Source organism: Durotheca rogersii (assembly GCF_024521655.1).
Source record: "Durotheca rogersii strain YMJ 92031201 chromosome Unknown GGS23scaffold_1, whole genome shotgun sequence".
Classification (NCBI taxonomy): Eukaryota; Fungi; Ascomycota; class Sordariomycetes; order Xylariales; family Xylariaceae; genus Durotheca; species Durotheca rogersii.
The window spans coordinates 3,205,131-3,228,359 of NW_026251232.1; the positions used below are offsets into that span (position 1 = coordinate 3,205,131).

At 58.1% G+C, this 23,229-nt stretch overlaps 5 protein-coding genes across 5 annotated transcripts; 3 read left to right on the forward strand and 2 right to left on the reverse strand.

Moving 5' to 3' along the window:
- Positions 1-433: 433 nt before the first annotated feature.
- Positions 434-1,453, forward strand: GGS23DRAFT_44590 (uncharacterized protein). Its single transcript, XM_051513975.1, has one exon. It carries the CDS (start codon positions 627-629, stop codon positions 1,182-1,184), a length of 558 nt encoding a protein of 185 aa, XP_051377390.1. The 5' UTR covers positions 434-626; the 3' UTR covers positions 1,185-1,453.
- A 2,243-nt stretch (positions 1,454-3,696) lies between these two features.
- On the forward strand, positions 3,697-6,599 carry GGS23DRAFT_44725 (bZIP transcription factor). Its single transcript, XM_051513993.1, has 2 exons — positions 3,697-3,837; positions 4,341-6,599. The coding sequence occupies exon 2, from the start codon at positions 4,442-4,444 to the stop codon at positions 6,302-6,304; it is 1,863 nt and encodes a 620-aa protein (XP_051377391.1). The 5' UTR covers positions 3,697-3,837; positions 4,341-4,441; the 3' UTR covers positions 6,305-6,599.
- A 9,156-nt stretch (positions 6,600-15,755) lies between these two features.
- On the reverse strand, positions 15,756-17,757 carry GGS23DRAFT_546762 (uncharacterized protein). The gene has a single exon (XM_051515049.1). The coding sequence runs from the start codon at positions 17,051-17,053 to the stop codon at positions 16,367-16,369; it is 687 nt and encodes a 228-aa protein (XP_051377392.1). The 5' UTR covers positions 17,054-17,757; the 3' UTR covers positions 15,756-16,366.
- A 1,346-nt stretch (positions 17,758-19,103) lies between these two features.
- GGS23DRAFT_45645 (uncharacterized protein) lies at positions 19,104-21,809 on the reverse strand. Its single transcript, XM_051514061.1, has 3 exons — positions 20,717-21,809; positions 19,797-20,010; positions 19,104-19,146 (listed from the first exon to the last, which is right to left on the reverse strand). The coding sequence occupies exons 1-3, from the start codon at positions 21,523-21,525 to the stop codon at positions 19,138-19,140; spliced, it is 1,032 nt and encodes a 343-aa protein (XP_051377393.1). The 5' UTR covers positions 21,526-21,809; the 3' UTR covers positions 19,104-19,137.
- Positions 21,698-23,124, forward strand: GGS23DRAFT_45797 (uncharacterized protein). The gene is made up of 3 exons (XM_051514077.1): positions 21,698-21,903; positions 22,091-22,769; positions 22,953-23,124. The coding sequence occupies exons 1-2, from the start codon at positions 21,869-21,871 to the stop codon at positions 22,746-22,748; spliced, it is 693 nt and encodes a 230-aa protein (XP_051377394.1). The 5' UTR covers positions 21,698-21,868; the 3' UTR covers positions 22,749-22,769; positions 22,953-23,124.
- Positions 23,125-23,229: the final 105 nt, after the last annotated feature.

Sequence of the window (23,229 nt, forward strand, 5' to 3'; positions counted from 1 at the left end):
CGACCCAACCGGAACGGCCTGTTTATCCACACCGCGTCGCGCCCGCGGGCAGTGGTGAGCGAGCGGGCGAGCGAGCGCGTCACGAAGCAGCCCTCGAAGCCCAAACCGCCGTCCTCGCTCGCGATTTTGGGGTTGAAGAATCCAACCCATCCTCAACTGGGCGATGGCCTGGTAAAGTACTGCGTATCGCGGGTAGAAGGCAGAAAACACACCGCGCCAAGCGCTGGCCTGGCCTCTGAGCCGACCCGCAACAAGCTGCGTGGCTCCCGGCCAATCAGTTGCACGAGGCGAGCAGCATTCGCAACAGTAACGACTGAATCGCACGTGCATCTGGCAGCTCGCTTGCGCTTCCCTATGTTGCACTCCTCTTCCTACCCCCCCCCCCCTCCTCCTCCTACGCCCCCTTCTCGGATGAAAGCGAAGAAGGGTTTAGCTATGAACTTCCTATTCGTATTGCTCGGGCTTCAAGTTGATTATCTACGTGCTACCCCCAACCGTATGCCGCCTAGCAATTCCCCGGTTGGCTGCTCCAGGCGCGATATCGTTGGCTGCGGCCCTCAGGTCGACAGAGGAGAGGATAAAGTGGCTCGCAGAAATATACTTGCGCCGTAATCAATGCTGACGCTATGTGGTCTAAAAGTCGGCCATGCCTATTTTATTTTTCCCTTCCCAGCCCGACTCCTTCCAACTGCTACTCAACCTCACAGCCCTTGGCTTCTCGTCCGACTAGCCGTTCTCGTAACATGTCCCGTCGTAGAAACCCGAGCGGATCTTTCGCGAGGAACTCGTTAGCTAAGCTCGTCGGGATCTACTCCTGTGCGTCATCCTCGGAGTGGACAGACAGACAGACAGACAGCCTGCCTCGCCCTCTCCCTGCCGTCTCCGTTCTACACACGGTGGCTGAATCCATACCCCAATTGACTTGTGTTGTTGGTGCACATTCGTGCCTCTCTCGCGAGGGCCACGCACACAAGCCCAGACAAGTCTGGTCAGGACGGAGCCAGATAACCCACGGACGGTTCTCCCAAAGTGTACTTCTTTTTGGCTCCTATCTCCAAGTGCTAAAGCGCCTCAGACCCTGGCCCTGGAAGACCCGCCCGTCAAGAAAAGGGAACGGCGAGGAGGGATCGAAGAAGAATTTAGAACATGGATCCATTGTCTGTGCTGCAACCTTCGCGGCTTAGCCCTCTGCGCGCTCTGGGAGCATCTCTAACAATTCCTGACGGGAGACTACATTCACCGCAAGAACGTCGCCGGAGGAAGAGGTCGCCAAGTCGAGTCTGCAATCCAAACACATAAAGAACCTCAAGAAGCTGGAAGCAATTCATCGTGAACCTCGTCGAATGAAGAAGATCAAACCATCCGGCTGGGTATCTGACGGGGAGAATCCCGGGACGGGTCGTAGCAGCAGAGTTTGCCCTGCAAGGATGGGCGAAGAAGAAAAGATCGACCCCAGGCTCTCCCGGCCTCGCTTCCATCTGGGACTTCGATACACCCGCCATCCCGTCCCGAGATCTGGGCAATGGTGCCGGGAAGCACCGTAGAGGAACGCGAAGCCGCTAGGGACGCCCTTGATGCCAATAATCAATTCGCGGTTGTAGTAACTATCCGTTGATCTACTAATGGGCTGGGAATGAAGATGAACGGCAGCGCATTGCTTCTTTTCAGGCATCGTGGCTGTTTGCCCGACATCGAGGCGCGACAAGCAAACCCTCCTTGGCATGAGACAGACAGACAGAGGGGAAAGAGGAGGAGAAGCGTATGTGAGCGAGGGCGACAGCCCTCGGGAACACAAGTGTCAGGCCGCAACCATCCATGCTTTATTCAATTCAAGCACAGCACAGCACACCGAGGGCGGCACAATACACACATCATCACACACATACCTACATACCTACATTACACTACACGCCCACGCGTACTCACACACAAACAGCAGACCAGAAATCCACCGGCGGTCATGTGATACGAGTAGGACTGAGCCCGCCCTTGCCCAGGAGGATTTTCGGGGAAGCACCTCCTCACATCTATTCCGGGCTTCTGGCCAGGCGAGTATTCGTCACCTCACAGTGTCCATTGCAACTTTGCGACGGCCGCACCTTTTGGGCACAAGCTACCTGGCTACTTACTCCAAATAACTGCCTCCCACAGCGCGGATAGTGACCTTCGCTGGGAGGCAGGATGCTTAGTCGGTAGTATCGACCGATCCGGGCACTCGTGTAAGTGCGAGGTGCCTAGCAAAAGATACATATCACCCCACCGTGCGCCATTGCTGGGCAATAGGGAGGTCCAACACGCTTCTAGCAAGTCTTAATGGTGCAAAACGGGCTGCTTCATGGGCGCATGCCCCCTTGACTGTGTAGGGTAGCAATCTACCTAAGCCATCGCTGCCCAACCTCGGCAGGGCTGCCATCCAGGACCTATCAGCTGGCTCCTCTGCCCCTAAACGGTTCCCGGCTCAGGCACTTAGCGCTACCGTTTTGGCTGGATGGGCTCACATCCCACGCCTCGATCCCATTTGTCCCAGCCGGTCCTCCAGTCGTCTTCGCGCGCCGACCAGGTCGACTGATCCGAGGATGTAGTACCGTACTGTACTCTTTGTACAACACAGCGGGCGAGCGAGCGATCCGCCGCCCTACCGTAACGGATACATAGCTACGTACTCCCCTCCCGCGGGCGAGGTACTCGTAGACTTGTTGTGTAGAGCTGCTAAGGTAGGTAGTCGGTTCGTCACCCTTCTCGGCTTCGCAGCCGGCGGCACGCATCCAAGTGGTTAGGAGAGGGCGACGATAGGGTCTATCTGGTAGACAGTCAGGGGTCTTTAAGCTCCCGCCCTGAGAACCCACCGAGGTATACGATACCTGGACGTAGGCATTGTGGCTTTGCTAACGCGCTCTCGCCCGATGGACCTTTGGAGCACGCATACACATGGCGACCCGAGTCTACATACATACGTACATACATACATACATACATACATACCTTACCTACATACGTTATACCTACATGCGCGCGCACGTATATACCTACCTACCTACCTACCTACCTACCTACCTACCTTACATACCTACACATACATATATACGTACACACGTACATACATGCGTCCATAGCGTGTATGTACGCATACCGTTTGAGGAGGGGGGACGGCTGAGGGGAGGGGGAGAGAGAGAGAGGGGGGGGGGGGAACGGTCGTGCTTACACACTGGGCAGACGACCAAAATGGGAAAACGGAATGGACGGCGGAGACGGCGATGAATGCATACTACATATGTAGCCAGTGCTTCTCTCCTTGCTAGGAACAGCCAATCGAGTTCGCTAAACACCCCATGGCCGCCAACAACCCCGGCGCCATTTACAGGGGACAGACCCACGTCCATCTCGCACCCACACGACGAGAGACGGAGAGGTCAGTCAGAAGTCTCATGGGCTTTTGTCCCCACTAGTCCCTAGTGCCGTCTACCTACTTTGTCTATGGCGGGCAAAAGAAAACAGGCCAAGCCCGGCCCTGGCTCTGGCTCTTAAGTACAGACGACTCCTCCACGCCCCTTCAGCATCCGACCGCAAGGAAAAAGACTTATAAGCAGACCTCTTGGTTGTCGAGGAATTGTGTGAATTGCGCGCTCCTCAGTAGCCTCGATATCTATTTACCACTTGCTTCCCCCCATTTTTTTTCTGTTCCCCTTCTTCTTCTCCGTCCGCTTCTGCTTCGCTCTGTTTTACATATCTATCTTTGTAAGACGGATCCAGGCCGACCTAGTACGACAGAGACACCTTCACGCCTACACCACAGCCGAAGAAGTTGTAAGTTTTGGTTTTGTTTCCTGTCTTTCCCAGGTGTGTGAGCGTGTGGGAGTATCACACCCGTCTCTCCCACCTTTTTTTTTTTTTTTTCTCCCTTGAAAGTTGCAAGCCGGTTCCTCACCCCCCCTCCAACCCTGCAAAGACGACCCCCCCTCTTCGTCCTCTCTAATCCTTCCCCCCCCCCCTTCCCCACCACCACCACCACCACCATTACCATTGCCAATACTACCACCATGTTTCTTCCCTGACCCGTCTTCTCTACAATACACACTCGTACTGCTCTTTTATACATCATTGCAACCTCCCCCTCCCCCATTGTCCCTCCCAACTTCACTTATACCCATCTCCGCACCCGTACGTCCAACCCGCACACATAACCTCTACCGCTGCCCACTTCTCTTGATCTCCAAATCAAGACGGAATTGAGACGAAGGGAGCAGACAGGCAGACAGACAGACAGACAGACACTCAGTCACGGCTACCGGCTTTAGTCACCGTCCCTCACCGCTTCATACACTAATACAAACGCTGTGCAGAGCAGAGCCAACCTCTTCGACAATTTTGTTCCCACCCAGCGAGACCCCAGCTCTCGCTTCTCCTTCCAAGCCCACCACATTCCCACATACACAGACCCGAAATGGTCTCAACATTTCAGATGCCGGCCTTCTACCGGCAGAACCCCTTATCCGTCGACACCAACCATGCGGCGCACAAGTACTTCGAGGACGAGGATGCCAACATCTTGGACGAGAACATCCTAGACAGCAGCGCGATCGAGGCAGGCCTGGACATGTCGCCCCCTATGGCTGGCAGCCGGAGGGATTCGTTCGCTGTCGCTGGCTCGATATTCTCGCCCAAGACGGAGGACTGGCAGTCGTCGGTCGACATGCAATCTGTGCCGTCCAACAACCCTTTCCTCGAGCCGCAGAACAACAACCCGTTCCGGTCTGATCCGTCGCAAGCCTACGGCCCGCAAGGTCAGCAATGGAATATGGGCCAGGGTTCCGGCACTTGCACGCCGCTGCAGTACGATGGTCTCGAGACTGCGTTCGACAACAACCAGTCCATCTTCCAGCAGCGGACCCTGCAGATGCAGACGCCCTTCAGCAATGCTGCGCACCAGATGCCCCTGTTCTCGACCGTCGGTCCGGCTAATCCTGCCATGCCGACGTCGCCGCAGAAAGATTGGATGAGCCACGACTTGAAGAGCCAGTCCCTCGTGAAGCGCATGCGGCCGGGCAGCCCGAGCATCCGGTCTCACAACGAGCTGCGCCGTGGCGACGGCATTCGCAAGAAGAACGCCCGGTTCGACATCCCCGCCGAGCGCAACCTCGGCAACATTGATCAACTGATCGCGGCGACGACCGACGAGCAGGAGATCAAGGAGCTGAAGCAGCAGAAGCGGCTACTGCGCAACCGGCAAGCCGCCCTCGACTCGAGGCAGAGGAAAAAGATGCACACGGAGAGGCTCGAGGACGAGAAGAAGCACTTCACCGGCCTCATCAGCACGCTGGAGGAGGACATAACCGAGCTGCACATGAAGCTGGACCAGGAGAGGCGCGATCGCGAGTTCCTCGTCGCCCACGTCGAGAGCTTGACGCTGGAGAAGGAGGAGCTGATCCGCAACCACACCAACGAGACCGGTGACCTGCGCAAGAAGATCAGCGTGCTCACCGACCACGTCCAGAGGCTCGAGCACGCCTCCATTCCCAGCAACGCCGGCTACTCGAACGGCTTCAACGACATGGACAGCCTCAGCATGGACTCGTCCTGGGACAACATCGGTTTCATGGCCGATTTTCCCATGGAGCCCGAGGTCAAGCAGGAGCTTCAGCTCGTCCCCCAGAAGAAGCCCGAGGTATCGCTGTCGGGCGATGTCGACAAGTCCACCGCCCAGGGCGGCCTCCTGTTCATGCTCTTCCTCGTCGGCGCCTTTGTCCTGTCTAACAGGTCCACCCCGACCATCCCCCGCGTGTCCGAGGACCTCCGCGAAGCTTCGGCGACGCTGCTCGACAACATCTTCAAGGACGCCGGCGTCGCCCACAGCGCCGAGCACGCCATCGTCCCCTCCGCCCCCCAGCCGTCGGGCGCGGACTGGACCAGCACCGCCTCGGTGCCGATGGCGAGCAGCAGCATGGAAGGCGTCGCCCCCTCGATGCTGGGCGACCTGGCCGACTCTCTGACGCAGCCGACGCAGGAGCAGACGAACGAGCAGATCTTCTCGCTGACGCCCGCCCAATACAACACGGTGAACTCGCAAGACTTCCTGCGCGCGGCGCCCCCGCGGCCGGCGGTGAGCCAGGGCCGTCGCAATCTCGCGGAGGCGCTCAACAGCCTTCGCAGCGGCGAGAAGCAGTCGGCAGCCGAGGTGTACACGAGAACGCTCCTGTGGGACCAGATCCCCGGCGACGTGGTGCGCAACTTCGCCAAGATGGTAGCCGAGTGCAATGGTGCCAACGGCGGTCACCAGTCCGGCAATGGTAACGACGCAAGTTCATGACGAACGAACGAACCAATGTTTCTCACGAAGTCACGACCCCGATGACGACCAAGTCCAAGTTAACGAGAAGACGATTTCATCTCTTGTTTTTCTATCTACTCTTATAATTTCATTTTATATCTTTTGCCTCCCCCATGACCGGTCCATCTCATCATCATCTTCTCCACGACTTGGAAGATGTCGTATTCCTCACGAATGAACGAACTACTTTTTTTTTTCTCTCTCGCATTGTCGGTATTTACATCGTCGCTATTGACAGCCACCTTGTCTATACATGCAATACATTACATACACTTCCACGCCGCTCCCGCGCATCCAAAACGAACAGATCCGACGCAGCTCACGCAGCACCAAAACGAATATCATCATCACTATCATCCAGCGATCCAACTATTTGCTTTGTCAACATTGAAATTCACACACACACACACACACACACACACACAAACCGCCAGTCATTTATCGAGTCCGAATTTAGCAAGCGAGTTATTTACTTTTTTACTTGATTTCAACCTTTGACTTCTCCTGTCCCATTATTTGGATCGCACAAACTTATTTCCTTGTCTCTACCAGTCCGACATCCACCGCGATGGCCGGCGTTTTACTAACCAGTTTCTCATTTTATCTCGGAGCAAGTTGCATGGCGAAAATTGGGCGCGGTCACTGGGATGGGGAGGGCACTTTCACGGCAGGGGAAGGGGGGGATGGCATAGCAAGCCCGCAGCTGAGGCTTCAAGACATTTTTCTTGTACAACGTTTTCTTCACGGAATCATAGGGAATTTGGAACAGGGCAGAGCTTCTGAGCCTGCAAAGCAAGGGGCAATTTTCTATTACTATTTTTTTTTCTACCTTGCTCTCGGCCTACTACTACTATTAGGTACTATTCGTCGATGGTCCAGCTCTGCGCTGCCTCCGGACGGGATACGACTCCCGCTGGAGGGACGGGACTGGGCCCTCTAGCTATGAGGTAGCTTTACACAACGGGTGGGGTTTATTTCCATCGGCTTCTTTCCTAATATGGCTCACTTTTCTTACGGGGAAATATGACTGGGGTAATGTCTCACGACAACAAAGGGTTGGTTTAGTCTTAAGGTGGTCGGTCGCTCAATCAATCCCGGGGGTGGATTGAAGGAGTGCGCTGACGAGAGATGCGGAAGAGAGTGGTTTTTTTCTTACGCTCTTCTCTTTCCTACCTCTTTTTTTCTACCTTTTTTTTTTTTAAACACCTCCATCTTCCTCTTGGTCTATTCCGATGCGAGCGGTGCCGGGCCTGGCCGGACCGGGGAGAGTGGTATGCGTGTGTGAGTGCGAGTGTGAGATGCATCATATGAGAATGACAAATATCACCGACGAACAGCACACACCAGCAGCAAGAGGCAGAGGACAGACAGGACAGCTTACCAGCAGCTGTGGAGACGATTTTTTTTTTTTGGGAGAAGGCCAGTAAACCATAGCGGATAGCAGGGGGTTAGGAGAGAGGAAGGGAGAAGGCTCTTCTTCGATTTTGCGGTTCCTCTTGCTGTGTAGCTCCATCTCAGCGTACTCAGGAATGAAGTGTCGGGATGGACTCAATCTCAGCGGCAAGGAAGGCAAGTCAACCAAGCCAGCGAAACACTGCCAGAATCTACAATGGTTTTCTTCCCCAGAAAAGACCCGTAGTCCTCTCCCGCTTGTTGTGCCCGCGCCCACCCCTCACTCTCTCCCTCGTGTCAGCCCAAAGACGAACCAACAAGAAAAGAAAGGACCAGGGGCAAAAAAGGCCCAACTGACTCTTGCCCTCTCTACGTCTCCTTCTCTGTACCCAACCATCGTCTCACGCCGAGGACGAGACGCACGATTCACTCCTTTCCATGCGGCTAGCACCTCTGTCAGATCGGATGGGAGGGGGTTGCCATTCCTCCTGGTTGCCCGACCCAGCCAGTGGGAAAGTGGGAGACGAAATGGAAATATGTTCCGAAAATGGCGAGGAAGTTAAAAAAAATAAAAAAGAATTACATAAATAAATACAAAATAAAAACGATTCCTGATGTGTTTAGCTCATTACTTGATCACCCGTAATACGTCGACAGTCCCGCAGTGCAATACTAGGTATGTAGAGACCTACCTGTTGCCTCGTTCCATGGTTAGTGAGCGAGGTGGACGAACTAACCCGCTTCATCCCATTCTCGTCCAACCCCCTCCCACCCCCGGCCGAGGATGGCCGGGGGGGGGCAATTGGCTCGTTCCTACGCTGCGCCCCGAGCCGGCCGCAGCAGCACCAGCGGTGCGGTGGCAGCTAGGTAGGGTAGGTAGTATGTCGTCGCATGAAGCACGTAGCAACGAGTGCTACTGCCCTACGAGCGTGAGAGGTCACCACTATGTGGGCAGAGCGAAGGATGACGGTGACGGTGACGACGACGGAGGGCGGATGATTCGCGAGGCCTTGACTTGTCCTGGTGATAGGTATCGCACGCCTACCGACCTAGGCACCTACGGGTCTCCTAAGGATATTGTGTATACTTGACCTGCTCTAGTCGATCCAGCCCAACGCCGGCGCTTCCTTAGTCTCGCCCATAGCCGAATACCTACTTTCATCGTGCTTCAGGTCCAATAGCGGGCCCGCTTCCCCAGACAGGTCCATAACGGGGGGCGCATATGAAGTATTCCATATTCCTAGTAGAATGGAGCGCGGACACAGGAGATAGCACGCCGATACGAGCCTATGAAAAGTGTTACCACGCTCAGGAAGGGAGGCCGATACATGGCAAAGTCGGTGCTTGGCGGGCCTGCAGGGCTTCACATGCCCTGCCTACGGCTCGCGCATCTGGCTTGCCCGTTGCGTCTCGTTCTTCCCACCCCGTTCCCTCTCTCTCACGGCCTCTCGGGCTCCCGGCCATTGCCAAATGGATCCGTCGGCAAGATCGTCGAGCTTCTGCGCCGGTGGCTCCCCGCCCCCCTCTCCCCTCCCCTCCTGTCCTGTCCTCTCTCCCCCATTCTCGATCGCGGTCCACCGTTGCCACCATCCTCCCGGCCTCGCCCATGCACTTCCAGTAAGAGGGCTCGTCACCGCGCATATATATGAGTACTCCAAGACAGGAACCCGCATAGTCGTATCCCATAGGGACCTCTAAGGGACCGCCTCCCCCCCCTCCCCCCCCAAAAAGGGTAGCTGATGTAGAAAGGGTAGGTAGGTAGGTGCCGGCAGGGAAAGCGAGCGCATGCGTCCCATTCGTAACAGACGAGAGCTGCCGTGTTCCGCCAATCAAGGCACGGAAGTAAGCACCGCATATCTCCAGTGCGATGGAAGACGGAAAAGAACAAAATCGCGCGGGGGCGTGACCTCATCTACCAGTCATGGCATGTCTTTCCTTTTCTCACTCTCTATCTTCTCTCTTTTATCTCTCTCTCTTCTCCTGCTGGTCGGGTCACCTAGAAACAAGTGCATAAGTATGGTGGGCCACCCTCCCTCTCCGGAGGCTGGCTGTATTGGGCCGGCATGCCCACATGTTTTCTCAGACACGGGACCCAAAGACGGCCCTGCAGGGGCTGGGACTGGGGGCCGGGGGTCGGGGTTGGGACCGACGGAGAGAGAAAGAGAGAGAGAGAGAGAGACAGGCAGGCAGGCAGACGGGCAGACGGACAGACAGGGAAGACGGAAACCGAAGAGGGAAAGAAAGAAAAAAAAAAGGAAAAAAGAAAAAGAGAGAAGAAAATAGCAGGCCGAGTGGGACGGCGAGGATGCTCTGGGCATCGCTGCGACATACTCACCTACCTCATGGGGGAGGGAGGGGGTGGTCTGGTGGTGGTGTTCACGCGAGACAGCATCGCGGTCCGGCCGGACGAGAAGAGAAGGGGTGGGTGTGGGCAGGGGAGGAGGAGGGGTGTCTGACCTCGTGGTGGACAACTGGCATGCCGCACCGCACACCCAACGGCGAACCTGGCTGAGATGCGCAAAGTGGAAGCCCTTTTTTCCAAGGCACACGCCGTTCTTTTCCCCCTTTCCGCCCGCATACGCGGATGTGTAGGTATGTAGGTGGAGGTAGAGGTAGGTAGGTAGGCATCTCGTTTATTCGCATTCAGTGCTTTCTGTCCCCTCCCCCATCCCCCCCCTCTCTCGCCGTAACGGGTCCTTTCTGCGCCCCATCCCATCCTATAAGGTAGCTAGGCTGGATCGACTGGCTGATTGATTGATTGTTGTGCGCTTTTTCGTCAGCTCCCCTTCCCCCCCCTCCCTCATCCTCGAGCCGGCGCCGGCAGCTGGTTGGCTGGGAACGTACATACCTATATGTAAGATCATAAGTGAGATCGGGATACGGAAGTTCGCACCCATCAGCTCGAGAGGCGCACACACGCGCCCACGGATACATAGACATGAACGTACGGCGACTTGGGGCCAGAAAGAGGGGGGGGGGCGGGGGAGAGTATTTCTCCGAACCGATTTTTCCCTCCGTATGGTAAGTGGTAGGTAGGTTAAGTGCGCATACCTGCCCACTTGCTGCCGGCTATTCTACGCATGTAGGTTCCGTCGCGGCGACGATATACCTGCCTACCGACATGAAACACCACGGGATAAAAAAAAACAAGAACGACGTCCGGACACTCAGGGTACAGGGTGGCAGCAGAGCACGTGCCCAGCGGAAGACACCCGAGCATCGAGATCGCGAAACGAAGTCGGTCATACCTAGGTACTACATACCTACCGTACAGATACCTACATTCCGTGCGCGCTCCCCGTTGGCGAGTCTTCTATCTCCTGGGCGGCTTCTGAACGGCGGGGGAGGGGGAGGGGGGGAGTGGCTGTAGCTGGGAGCGAGGGGCCGGACGAACGACGAATAGGCCGAGTCGGGTTGGCTGCGGGCGTCTTGGCACGAGCCGCGCGGTCCATGGGGAGAAAGGAAAGGAGGAGGAGGAGAGAGAAAGCAAAGAATGTCGCCACGCCGGATTGCCGTAGCGGTGTGCGTTTCTGCTCGAGCATCGCATCCCCACCGCTTTCTCTCTCTCTCTCTCTCTCTCGCCGCCATCGCGTCGCCCACTCTCTCTCGCCTCTCGACGGGCCGGCCCCTCGCTAGCAGCTAGGCTCCCCTCGGGAAAGCCCGGCACCAGGGGCGCCACCAAGACCGCGCGGCTTCCAAAGGCCAGGAATGCAAGAGGGAGACCGGGCAAGCTGCCTGCCCCGCTCTACGCTGTGTTGTTCCGCTCTGTTTGGCCTCTCCCGGATTCTGGCTTCGACCGCTCGCCGTCTCTGGCTGTTTACCTGCCGACCTAGCTTCCCCGGGGCCCCACCTCGTCGTCGTCGTCGTCGTCGTCGTCGTCGTCGCTGTTTGTCCTGGACCTAGGTGTCGGCGGGCGGGAGGCCAAGCAACGTTTCCGAGAGAGGGAAATCTGTTGTCCGTGTAGGAGGGGGCGTGGTGGGCCCCGTGGGCCCCCCATCGTCCGGAGTCCTCCCTTTGTCTATCCATCCGCCTGCACGTTGCTCGCGCCCCCCTCGGGATCCCCCATCGGGCCTCTCCCCGTGCGCCCGTGCTGCCTGGCTGCGGCTCGCCACGGGAGGAAAGGCGCTTGGGGTCGGATATGTGTGGGTTCCGAAGAGCCCTCTACGGACAGAGATAGGATGAAGATGCCCCCCGTGCGGCCCTCGCACGTTTCCCAGATGGGCGTTAGGTAGGTATGTCGCGGGTAGGTATGTAGGCGGATGTAAGTGCGATTTGCTTGCGCATACAGATGCGCCGCTACAGAGGTGCAGGCCTCGCATACCTACGTGCTGCACCTGTCTGTTCACGCCCGTAGAATCCCTTCAGATTAATTAGCATGCCTCCGTAGCTGAGCGCCATTCCCCATAGCAGTGTGCCCCGTGTGGAGACGCACGAATGGTCGCCCGGTGGCAAAAGCCTCGCGATGCACGGCGCCGGTTCGAGGATTGACCCCCTGGCCCTCATTCCGTCATGCTAACGCTGGATTCCCTTATCGACCAGCTTTGGGGATGGAGAGCGAATGTGGACCGGGGGGAAAAGAAGCGAAGAGCTTGTCAGAGCTCTCCTGTGGACAACCCAGTGCCGAACCATGGCTCAGCAACGTTCATTCGTTCTTCTTGTGCCGCGGGCGCCATAATGCCTACCTCTCGCTATCGAGGAGCGCATCTGGATTGGACAACACGATGAGATGCTCTATCTAGGTGCGTATGATGATTCGTATTGTGAATATGGATCCGCGGCTCTGTGGGTCCTGCCTATTTGTCTTGGGCCAACAATGCCGGCTCTCTCTCGACGCTCATTGCTGCGATCTCACGTCCTTACATGATGCCATTACCACAGAACGATAACGCACACATGCTGGCTCGCGCGCTCGCAAGATCGAATCTGCGCCGACGTGCCGTGCCCCGTGGGTGCATGCGCAGACGTCCCGCGCTGGCGACTCTGCCATTGCCGGGGGAGGCATGTATGTACCTACCTACCTACATACACCCAGTTATACGGCTGCTGTAGGCGTCTCTCGGGATAGGTAATGGCGCGCAGAGCAGCCAGGGTCCGAGATCGCGTCGTGTACCTACCGACCTACATATGTAGGTGCGAGCTGGCGTCTTATTGATCTTTCGAGATTTGCTCCCTCTTCTCCATTACACACCTCCCAACGTTCTACTGGCCGGGCGCTCTCCGATCCTAATTGCCTTTTTCTGGTTGGGCTTTGCGTAGGTTATGCCACTCGCCTCTTCGTAAGTATCTTCTCAAGCCGCTCTAACACGAGAATTAGGCCAGCGGTTCCCCCCTGCCTCCTTTAGACTCGTACGACACCTGTCGCACACGCCCACACATACCTAAGTGCTGATGTGAGCGAGAGAGAGATCGATCGATATCCTGTTTCGGTGTGCCTCCAGGAGCACCTATGTAAACCAGACGAGAAGCTAATTCGGGGCTTCCCTCGAGCGCGCAAGAGCTGGCTTTCATTTGAGGGGGTTTTTTCTCCCCTTCTCGTTCGATTTCACAATCGACGGCCACGTATGCGATATCCACCGCGAGGCGTGGGACGCGCGACGACGATGACGGCGATCCCCCGGTGGCGAGCCGGTCTAGACCCTCCCGCCTCCCCAGGCCAAACGAGGCGATGAGCCCGCGCGAACGCGCCCCAGGGCGCCGCCGAACCCACACGCTACCCACCGCGCGGGTGGCTGCAGGTTCAGGGGGTTTCCCCCTCCTTGGGAGACCTGCGGGTAGGCGGGCGACACTGACGCACACTCACTCACACGCACTCACACAGGCACACACACACTCACACACAGGCGCACACTGGAGAGAGCTGGAGGGAGCGGGACAGCGAGGGAAACGTGAGACAGTGTAGTAGCCCCTTAGGGAACCTGCGTCACTTGTGTGCGTGTGTGTGTGTAGACCCCAGATACCGGGGCCCGGCAACAACCACCGAAGGGGACGGAGAGGGAGGGGGGGGGGGAGAGAAGGGGTGTGCCCATAGCTAGGGTGGAAAAATCGGGGGCTTCTCTCGAACGATCTGCATTTTCTCGACACGAGCCGACAGCCGACACTCCCACTTTCGAGGACCCCAGGAGCGAGGAGGATGGGGCGGGGCGACGGATCGCGCCCCGCGCGCCATACCTACGTAGCTGGCATGTCTACACACAAGCCTGCCTGCTCGGGCGCGCACGTACGTACGTGTGTATTGCACTAGTCTGGGACCGCGGCCGGGATCGGAGAGAGAGAGAGAGAAAGAAAGAGAGAAAGGAAGAGAGCGAGGCAGTGGCCAGCTAGGCTGGCGAGGGAGACGTGCAGGATGGCCCTGCAGCGTCAGGTTCGGCGCATAGGCGCCACTCCCCCCCCCTAGGGCGGGGGCGAGGTGCGAACTACGACGCGACACCTCGAGCAGACTACAGTGCGAAGGTGATGTTGGGGGGACGAGGGAGGACGCCAGACAAGGGGCAGACGAGCCAGAAGCGGCCGGATACATAGAGAGGGTAGAAGAAGGGGGGGGAGGAGAGACGAGGAGGCGCCGGCGGTCGTGTTGGGAGAGCCCGTCGTGGAGGTGGTGTGTTACACGGCCTCCCGTTATATCCTCTCCTCTCCTCGCGCTGTTCTTCAGTCACGTATATCCAGGCGCGGGTGACTCGGACTATGCACACTCGCGATACGGGCGCCCGAGATGGGTTGGGCGAGCTGTGGGAATCGTCAGCGGGGGGCCTGCGAGGTTGTCCCTACATAACATGCCTCCTACCTTACATATGTAGATACGTAGAGACGCAAAGGGGAGAGGAGGCGAATAGGCAGGTAGGCAGGCAGGCTCTGGCATTGGGCATTGTAGATCCCACGCCGAGGGTTAGGGTAGAGAGAGGAGAGGCGCGGCCGGTAGCTGGGCAGACAGGCAGGCGAGGTTGGCTGCATGGGCAGGGTAGCATCGTCGAAGCTCTCCCGCCCTTCTCGCCGCGGCGGCACCTGGTCAGAAAAATCGAGAGGGTCCTCCTGCTAGCGATGATGACGACGCGAGAGCCGGCGGCCACAAGCACCTGGCGTTTGCCTTCCTCCATGCGCCCTCCCCCGTAGTGATCGCCCAAACTCGGCCATGACACCTCCTGCGTCCTGCTGACGCCCAATTAGATAGACGGGGCGGCGAAATGCCAGGCAGGCAGGTAGGTAGGCAGGCAGGCAAGCAAGTAGGCATGCGATCGATGGCTAGTGCGGTGCCGCGCTATGCTTATAGACTGTTCGTCGCGGGCTGGCGGACGACCCTCCATGCGTACGTCCATGTCTGCCGTCCGCGTACCTATGTCTACGTCCACATACCCGCCTGCATATACCACATGCCGCCACCGTCTGGCGACCACCTCGTAGCTCGCGAGGCAACCGGCCCCGCACGTCTCACACCGGTGGCATGGGGAAGACGGGAAGGGCGATGTGCCCGGTCACTCGCCCGGTCGCCCACTCACACACGCTCGCTCGCTCATTCAGCCGCATACCTCCCCCCCTCCCCCCCCCCAATCCTTCTATGCCCGATCTATGGCCTGTCTACCCTCCCGTCCAACCCCGCAGCCGCTGGCGAATGGAACCGTCGGACTTCCAGCCTCTCGTCACCCCTCTCGCCCGTGAAGCATGGTCTGCGCGGCAGGGCAGCACGCCGCGGAAGGAATCCAGCGAGCTGGCTTAGCCCGCTCGCCCTATTCTGCACTTTCTTCCTCTTCAACCCCCCCCCCCCCCCCCCCGGTGTAGAGAGGGGTCTTGGTCTTGGGCGTGGACGAGCCGTGACCGGCTGTCTCACCGCCTGCACACCGCCCCGATCCTGGGTTGGGCAACAACAGCGGACAGGAGGTAAAAGAAGAGAGAGAGAGACAGGGAAAGGGAGAGGGTGGTCAGAGAGAGAGACACGGAGACAGGGACAGACAGAGCGAGAAAGGCGGGCGCGCGTGCGGGTATTGGGCCTACGCAGGGTAGCCGTCGCATCGCCTTCGTCATCGCCACCCCACCACCACACGTTTCACCCCATTCGTGAAACCCGGGGTAGGGCGAGACAGACAGGAGGGAGCGAGAGAGAGAGGAGGGGAGAGGGGGGACGCGGGAGGGGGGGGCGAGCGGTTGTGATCCCTCCCAGGGCGCAACCTCATCTATTCAATTGACCTTAGCGCGGGCCTGGCTGAGCCAAGGCGGTTTTTGATTCTATCCTACGGGTTGTGTAATAGGCGATATGTGTAGACGTATAGATATGTAGGCAGCTAAGCCAGCCCAGCTAGCTAGCTCGCCGGGCAGTCAGTCAGTCAGACATGGCGACGGGCACGCAAGCCTGTTGCTCGTCTCTCCTCCCGACGTCGTCTTCTGCTCCTGGTCCTCCTCTCGGCCCCCGCCCGCGCTACTCCTGGCTCCCACTGCTCGACGTAGACGGACGGACGGGTTGGTAGATAGCGTATCGAGACGAGAAGACGAAGGTAGAGACAGGACGAGAGAAGGACTCGATAAAAGAGAGTGAGGATGAAAGACGAGAGAGAGACATGCATTCCCCCGCAAATCGTCGGTGCATATGCAGAACCGATGCACAGCATCTCTCTCGCCTCTTCTGCTGCTCTGCTGCTGGTGCGATCACTTAACTTCCACAAATTAAAAACCCCCAAACCTAAGGAATGAGAGGAGAGAGGAAAAAAATAACCAAAAAAATCGAGAAGCATGACGCAGCCTCGCCCCCCATGATCTACCCTTATTTCTCCCAATGAATACCGTCAGGTGGTGTCTTTTTTTTTTCTTCCCCTTCTTAGTTTGGTGTAAGCATTTTCTCTGATCCCAATAGGTTCCCCTTCCACCACCAATAAGTTGTATGCTACGCCGGTGAACGAATGAGCCGTGCTGGCCGATGAGCGAACCGAAAACAATAGAGAGGCTATTGAAGTAGGCTGACGGCGTGTGATTCCAAGACAGACAGGGTCCATCTCCATCCCAATTGACAAATGGTGTCCGGCAGGGCCCCTCCTCCCGATACCTACCTTTGCTACCTATCGCGGCCGTCGCCCCGGGTGGGATGGATAGCAGAAGGGACAGACAGAGGACGACGGGAATGGGGTGGAGAGGAGAGGGGCATCGCAAATGGGGGCCCGCCAGCAACCAACCGCCGCACGGCTTACTTCTTGCCGCCGGCACTCTTGGGATCGTATTTGTCCTTCCAAATCCTGCGGGGGGGGACGACGACGTGCCCAATTGGTTAGCATGAGCGCAGCGAGGCCGAACTAATGATGGGTGTATGTAGGTATGTATGGCAGTGGGGCTTAGCTGGACGAAGGAAAGAGAGTACATCCGAAACGGAGAAAACAAAACGGTAGCACGGCGACGAGTTACGACAGCAACGTGTGAGAACAGAAAGAAAGAGGAGAGAAAAAAAAAGTAGAGCCGGACGTCGCCGCTGCAACCGAGGCATTAACGGTGCCAGATGGCGCGACATGGTAGTGAGCCCATAGGCTGGTGAAGGCCGAAAGAGGGAAAGGGAGAAGATGTGCGCGCGCGCGAGAGAGAGAGAGTGTGTGTGAGAGGGAGAGACAGAAGAGGAAGACAAAAGCGACTATGAACGACAGCGAGCAGCAGAGGCAGACAGGCATGCCGATGGGGACCGCGGGCAGGGATGGGGCAAAAACAGCGACAACATCCCGGATTTCGGTCAAAGTTGCGGCTTTGATTCGTTTAGACCCCAACGCCAAAGGGGGGCCCGTTTCGGCGGCCGTGTTCGGGTGGGTCCCCAAGGGGAGGACGACGACGAGGGAGAGCGACGAAGAGGAAGAGAGAGAGAGAGAGAGAGAAAAAAAAAAGGGGCATCGTCGCGAGAGGACGCGGTTCTAGACCGGATCGGAGACCCTCTTGCCTTCGCTAGGGAAGAGCAGAGCGACGGATACAGATACAGACATGAGAGCGAGAAAAGTAAGGCGAAATGCCTCCCAACGGGGGGGATCCATTGGGAGGACGGAGAACCTATCGCTGGCTTTCCTCCCCCCCCCCCCCCCCCCCCCTTTTCTCTCCGCCTGTGTCTTCCCCCCTACCCTCGACACTAAATAAGTCGTCCGGCGACGCAGAGCTACGCAACGCAACGCGACGCGACGCTATGCTACGCTACGCACCGCTACGTAACTGCGCCGCCGATGCATGCAGTGGTCGGAAGAGAGAAAGGAAAAAAAAAAGGGGGGGGGGGGGTAGAGGGAGACAGAGACGGACCGTATGCATGCACTGTATGTATGTGCATGCACACGCATGCGTATGGGTGCACACTTGCGCCCGTACGTACATACATACACGTTCGACGTATATACCATACATACTGTATAGCAGTATGCCACACATGGTTGACATGTACGGGTGCCGCTAAGAGGTGCATGTATGTATGTAGGTATGTATGTAGGTGCTGGAGCGTGCCGTCATACGATACGGGAGAGCTTACGAAACCGCGAAACAAGAAATACATGAAACGATGGCATTGGCGGTATCGACAATAGGAGAGATGCGACACTACTCACCATGTATTTCCCAGGGTCTTGTTGCCGTTCTGCTCGGCAAGCCGGTAGTATCTCGCCGCGGCGTACTATAGAGCAGGCATATGGTTAGTCTCATGTGATCTCCCCCTCTCCTTTGCTCTCGCGGCGATAGACCCCAGTCTCGTGTGTCCGTGTGGGGTGGGGAGGAGGGGGACGGAGGTAACGCGCGCAGCGTTGTTGGTCGGCAGCGAGTGGGTTAGGGAGGTAAGAATCTCTCTCTCTCTCTTTGGCATTCGTCCCGTCCGTCTGTCTTGTCTCGTCTACCGTGCTTTCCCTGGCAGGATGTGATTCGCGACGGGGAGCGCACGAGAACTCGCCTCATTGCTGCCCAACGGTGAGGGCTACGGGCGTCAACAGGGGAGCGGCAGACAGGCAGTGGGCGAAAGCGGGAAAGGAAGAGAGAGACACAGGGAGACGGAGACGGCTTGCTTCCGCTCGACGCTAAGCATATGAGTCTGACCATACAAGCCACATGGTCCCGAAGGCCACCTGAGGCTGATGACACCTCATCGCCGGATTGCTGTTGCGTGTACGACGCCCGTTTGGCTTGGGCAGGGACGTAGGTGCCGTCCCCGAATCGGAAAGTGATATGTGATGGATACCTATGTGATGACGATGGCGGGAGGGGGGGGGAGGAAGGACAGGGGGGATCGCAGACAGAGCACCGAAAAGAGTGGGAATCGGGACAGGGAGACGACGGAAGAGAGGGCGACGGACAGACGGAGGGAGAAGTCGACTGGGCGAGATACGCGGTAAGGTGGGCAAAAGATCCCAACATTAGCTACCCAGCCTTCGCGCCCGACGTACGTACCTTGTCCTTCTTGCATCCGAAGCCTTCGAGATAGCACCAGCCAACTTCGTTCATTGCATCTACGTACACCGAGCAGGGAGCGAGTCGCCCGCGTCAGCCCATCATCGCGTTCTTCTGCTTCCTCGACGAGGCACGTCCTCCCGCGCGCTCGTCGGCGGCGAGTGGATAGGGGGACGGATAGATGGAGGACTATTTTTAACGATTCGATGCCACTCACCCGTGTCTCCTAAGTTAGCTGCCGTCTCGTAATACTGCTCGAATGAACCCATCCATTAGTCAATGTCATCGTCAGAACCGTAGAATCGGCCGGCTCTTCGTCGCTCGATGGCCTCTCGCGCTCTTCCCCTCTCTCCTTCCTGTGACAATACCCGTCTCTTTGGCAAGTCTCTCTGCGCTCGGTCCATCGCGGTTTCTCCCGAGGGTGGGCTGGCTGGCCCATTATTCTCATCATCGTCATTATCACCGGCAGTGTTGTCCACTCGAGTGCGTCGTCGTCGTCACCAAGCCGCCCCGGGCGGCCTCTGCCTGCCCTATCCTTTCGGAACGCCTCTCCCGTCTCTCCTCCCTTTCCCCGCTCCCCTCTGGTTCTCTCCTCCCTTCGTCCTCCTTGCTACCCGTCCGTGCCCAACGCGCCTCGGGGAAGAACAGAAAAGAAAAAAAGAGCGACGGAGCCGTGCCACGGGCTGGGAGGCGGAGGGGGACGACCCACCTGCTTTGCGGCGACTGGATCTCGCGGGATGCCCCAGCCGTGGCGGAAGCAATTCGCCAATTCGAAGATGGCCAGGACGAGCTCGCCCTTGGCCGCGCCGCCCTTCTTCATGCCCGCCTGTAGCGCCATGCTCTCGACCGACGCCGCGTTCGACGCCGCGGCGGATAGGTAGTTGACTGCGCGCTCCGTGTCTGGTTCGCAGCCCCAGCCGTGTCTGCAACTCCCCCTTCGCGCGCGCCCGGCCTCAACCCCTTTCCCCCGTCGCCCACCACCGGCGACGGGCGGCTGGGCGGGCGGGCGCTCCAGGAGATGGTTGTTAGCCCCCTTTCCAGCAGTCGAAAATAGGTAAAAATAGCGCGTCTTCGGATTCGCAGACGCGGGAACTGTAGGAGAACCGAAAGGGAAAAAGGAGAAGGAGAGAGCCTCTGCCACGTTTTCCATCTGCCGTCCATAGATCTCTTTTTCCCCAATCGGGCCATGCCTTGCCACTCATCGACGCCGGAAAAGCCTCATGCCCATGTGCCTCGCCCATTCGGTAAGTCGAACGCAGAGCCGTGAGACCGGCCAGCTCTGGCGGCGAGGTTCTAGACCCGGCCGTATGACATAGCAGACGACGTATCAGATGAAGACGCCTCTTGTCCGTCTCCTGCTTCCTTGCCACATAACACACACACACCTCTCCCTCTCTTCCGTCACATGTAGGGGTATAATGGTTGTGATTATCATTATCATTACCATCGTCACCGTCATTAAGAAGATCCTTGTTGGGGTGCCTAGGCAAATGAAAGGCAAGGGTAAATCTGATGAAGAATAAGAGGAAATAAAAAAAAATTGGCCGCATGCGCATGCGCATGCTCGACGCGCGATGAGCGCACGCGTCGCCGCTGCTGCAACTGCTTCTGCACCAAGTACTGACTAACCTCAGAGCGAGCCCGTAGAGCACCTGGCTCAGGGGGTTATTCGCGCCTTGGGGGTCGGCGAGGCGGCCGAAGAGCCGGGTCGACTGGTCGAGGTCGCCCTCTTCGTGAAGCCGGATGCCCTCCTGGATCTGCTCGTCGATCGCCTTGGACGAGATGACCCCGCCGGGAGCCGGGGACTGCGCGCGCGCGTGCGGCGCCGCCGGCGACCGGCTGCGCTGGCGCAGGTTCGTCTCCGCCAGCATCGTCGCGCGCTTCTCCCACTGGCCCTCGTACGCGTCCTTGTCGGCCCCGGCCGCGCTCCTCCCCCTGCCGTCGGCACCGCCGCCCGAGGACGACGGCCGCGCTCCCGAGTACTCCGCCGCCTCGACGTTGATCTGCGGCAGGTTGGCGGGCACATACTCGGACTTGGCGTGGCGCGACGACGAGGACGACGGCAGGCGGAACCGCTCCGATAGGCCGCGGTGCCCACTCCCCCCACCGCTACCGCCAGGACTGGTGCTGCCATCGCCGCCCTCCCTGCCGTCGCCCGACGTGCCATCGTCCCGCGAACGCGGTCTGAACACGTCGAGGCTGCGGCGCGTCCGAGAGGGTGGGGACCCAGCGTCCTTGGTGGACAGGAAGTTGCCGCCGCTGTTAGGATAGCGATGGCGCTCGCTCGGGTCGCTCGGCGGGTGGATGATCTCCTGCGTATGCGTGTCGGAGCGTATGAAGGTGAACTCGGGCCCGGCCAATCTGTCGAGGGTCTCGCGATCGGTGCCGTGGCCGTCGTCGAGCCGATCCTTCTTCCTGATTAGGTCGCGCAGCCCCATGATTGACGTGATCTGATTCGATTAGCCTGCGTAGTTTTCAGCTGCGATTGCGACCCTGTCTCGCGCTCTGCCTCTGCCAATCTCTTCTGTCTTGGTCTCTCGGTCTCTCGGTCTCCCTCGCTATTTCTCTCCTCGTCACCACACACGCACACATACGTATACGCGCATGCACCTGCAAATGCGTATGTGCCTTACCTGGCTCTTTTCCCCGTCCCTCTGTCCTGTCCCTATCGCTCACCTTTTCCCTCACGCGGTTGGCCAAAATGCGAGGATCTAAAATTAGCGACCTAGTCACGAAGGGAGGCTTCGGATGTAGGTAGGTGTGTCTGTCGGTAGGGCAAAGATGGATAGGGAAATTCGACCCGCCCCAAAATTAAAGTAGGTGCAATAAACCCCCCCCCAAATAGGCGAAACGGCTCGCATTCGATCTCTTCTTTCTTCCCTCTTCCGCGCTGCCGGGTTAAAACAGTTGTCCTTTGGTCTTTAATAGGTGTTCGTTACCCGAGTGAGCCCAGCCCATTCGTTTCTCTCAGCCCCGTCTTACGCGCCGACGAACGACCTAAAGGGGCATGCCCAAACGTAGAGAGGGACGATCGAGAGGGGGGGAGGGGAATGCGAAGAGGGGCCTTCGCGCGAGCGCGCGTTCCCTTGCGGTCCCGCCCGTGGCACGACGGCAGAAGCACCAAGGAAGCGAATGGCGGGAGAGGGTGCCGACCTCCCAATCCAGTCTGAGAGTAGCACAGCCCGAGAGAATCGCTTGGTCGCTGCTAAACCCGAGGGGTAGATTGCGAAAAGGAGAACGAGAGAGAAAGGAGAGGAGAGACGGGTCTCTCGGTCCCAAAAGCTGCTACAACTCGCGCGCCAGGTTTGGCTGTGGCGCACCAGTGGTCTGTCTGTCTGCCTCGCAGCGCTCGGGTTGCGGGAATGGTTGCAGATCCGGCCCAGCCCAGCCCAGTCCCGTCGCGCTCTCGGCGGGGAGAACAAAAGAGAGCTGTAGCGGGTCTTCTAATAATAATAATACGCGGCACCTCCTGACATTGCTCTGGGACTGGGAACTGCTGGTCGCATTACACACGCCCAGACGCGAGTCATTCCCGACCACCATCGCATTCAGAATATTTACCATGACATCACACCCACCATCCCGTCCGCCGTCCCACCCTCTACACGCGAGCCCGTCCTTCCACTGCGCATATGCATCTCTACTCTCGCGTCGCTTCTAAGGGGTTACTGTCGTGCCATGTGTACGAATATTCTCTATTGCAATGCCTATCTTTTCGTCTGTCTTTCTTTCTCTCCCTCTCGCGCACTCTCGCGCGCCCTCGCCTGGTTGTTTCGCTTGTCCATGTCTCTCTCCTTCCCTTTCTCTCTTATTCTGCGTCCTTTTCTGCAACTTCGAGGGCGTCTAACAGCCCTCCCTACGCAAGGCTCTATCAAACAAGCCGGGTCGCAACGGGGTATCACGGACAGTAACCATTAAAAACCAAACAACGGCCGTGATTTATGCCGTCCAGATGCTAGCCAAGGGTTGCTAGAAACCGATCGCCAAGGGGAACCAAAGTTGAGGGAACAACCTGCGATACGTAGTGGAATGACGATGCTGGTGCTGGTGGTGCGCCCTTGGTACGATGAGCATTGTCCACGACGACACACACATACAGACACGGGACGCGCGCGCGCATCTTGAGTACCTAGACGGTTAGT

What these genes read in the sequence shown, in the direction of transcription:
- GGS23DRAFT_546762 (XM_051515049.1), bottom strand. Translation starts at nt 17,053, where the DNA reads ATGTACTCTCTTTCCTTCGTCCAGCTAAGCCCCACTGCCATACATACC.
- GGS23DRAFT_45645 (XM_051514061.1), bottom strand. Translation starts at nt 21,525, where the DNA reads ATGGGGCTGCGCGACCTAATCAGGAAGAAGGATCGGCTCGACGACGGC. An exon ending in CTCTACGGGCTCGCTCTGAG is followed by an intron (nt 20,011 to 20,716) that starts GTTAGTCAGTAC and finishes GGGGAGTTGCAG; the next exon opens with ACACGGCTGGGGCTGCGAAC.
- GGS23DRAFT_44725 (XM_051513993.1), top strand. Translation starts at nt 4,442, where the DNA reads ATGGTCTCAACATTTCAGATGCCGGCCTTCTACCGGCAGAACCCCTTA.
- GGS23DRAFT_44590 (XM_051513975.1), top strand. Translation starts at nt 627, where the DNA reads ATGTGGTCTAAAAGTCGGCCATGCCTATTTTATTTTTCCCTTCCCAGC.
- GGS23DRAFT_45797 (XM_051514077.1), top strand. Translation starts at nt 21,869, where the DNA reads ATGGATAGGGAAATTCGACCCGCCCCAAAATTAAA. An exon ending in CGACCCGCCCCAAAATTAAA is followed by an intron (nt 21,904 to 22,090) that starts GTAGGTGCAATA and finishes AACGACCTAAAG; the next exon opens with GGGCATGCCCAAACGTAGAG.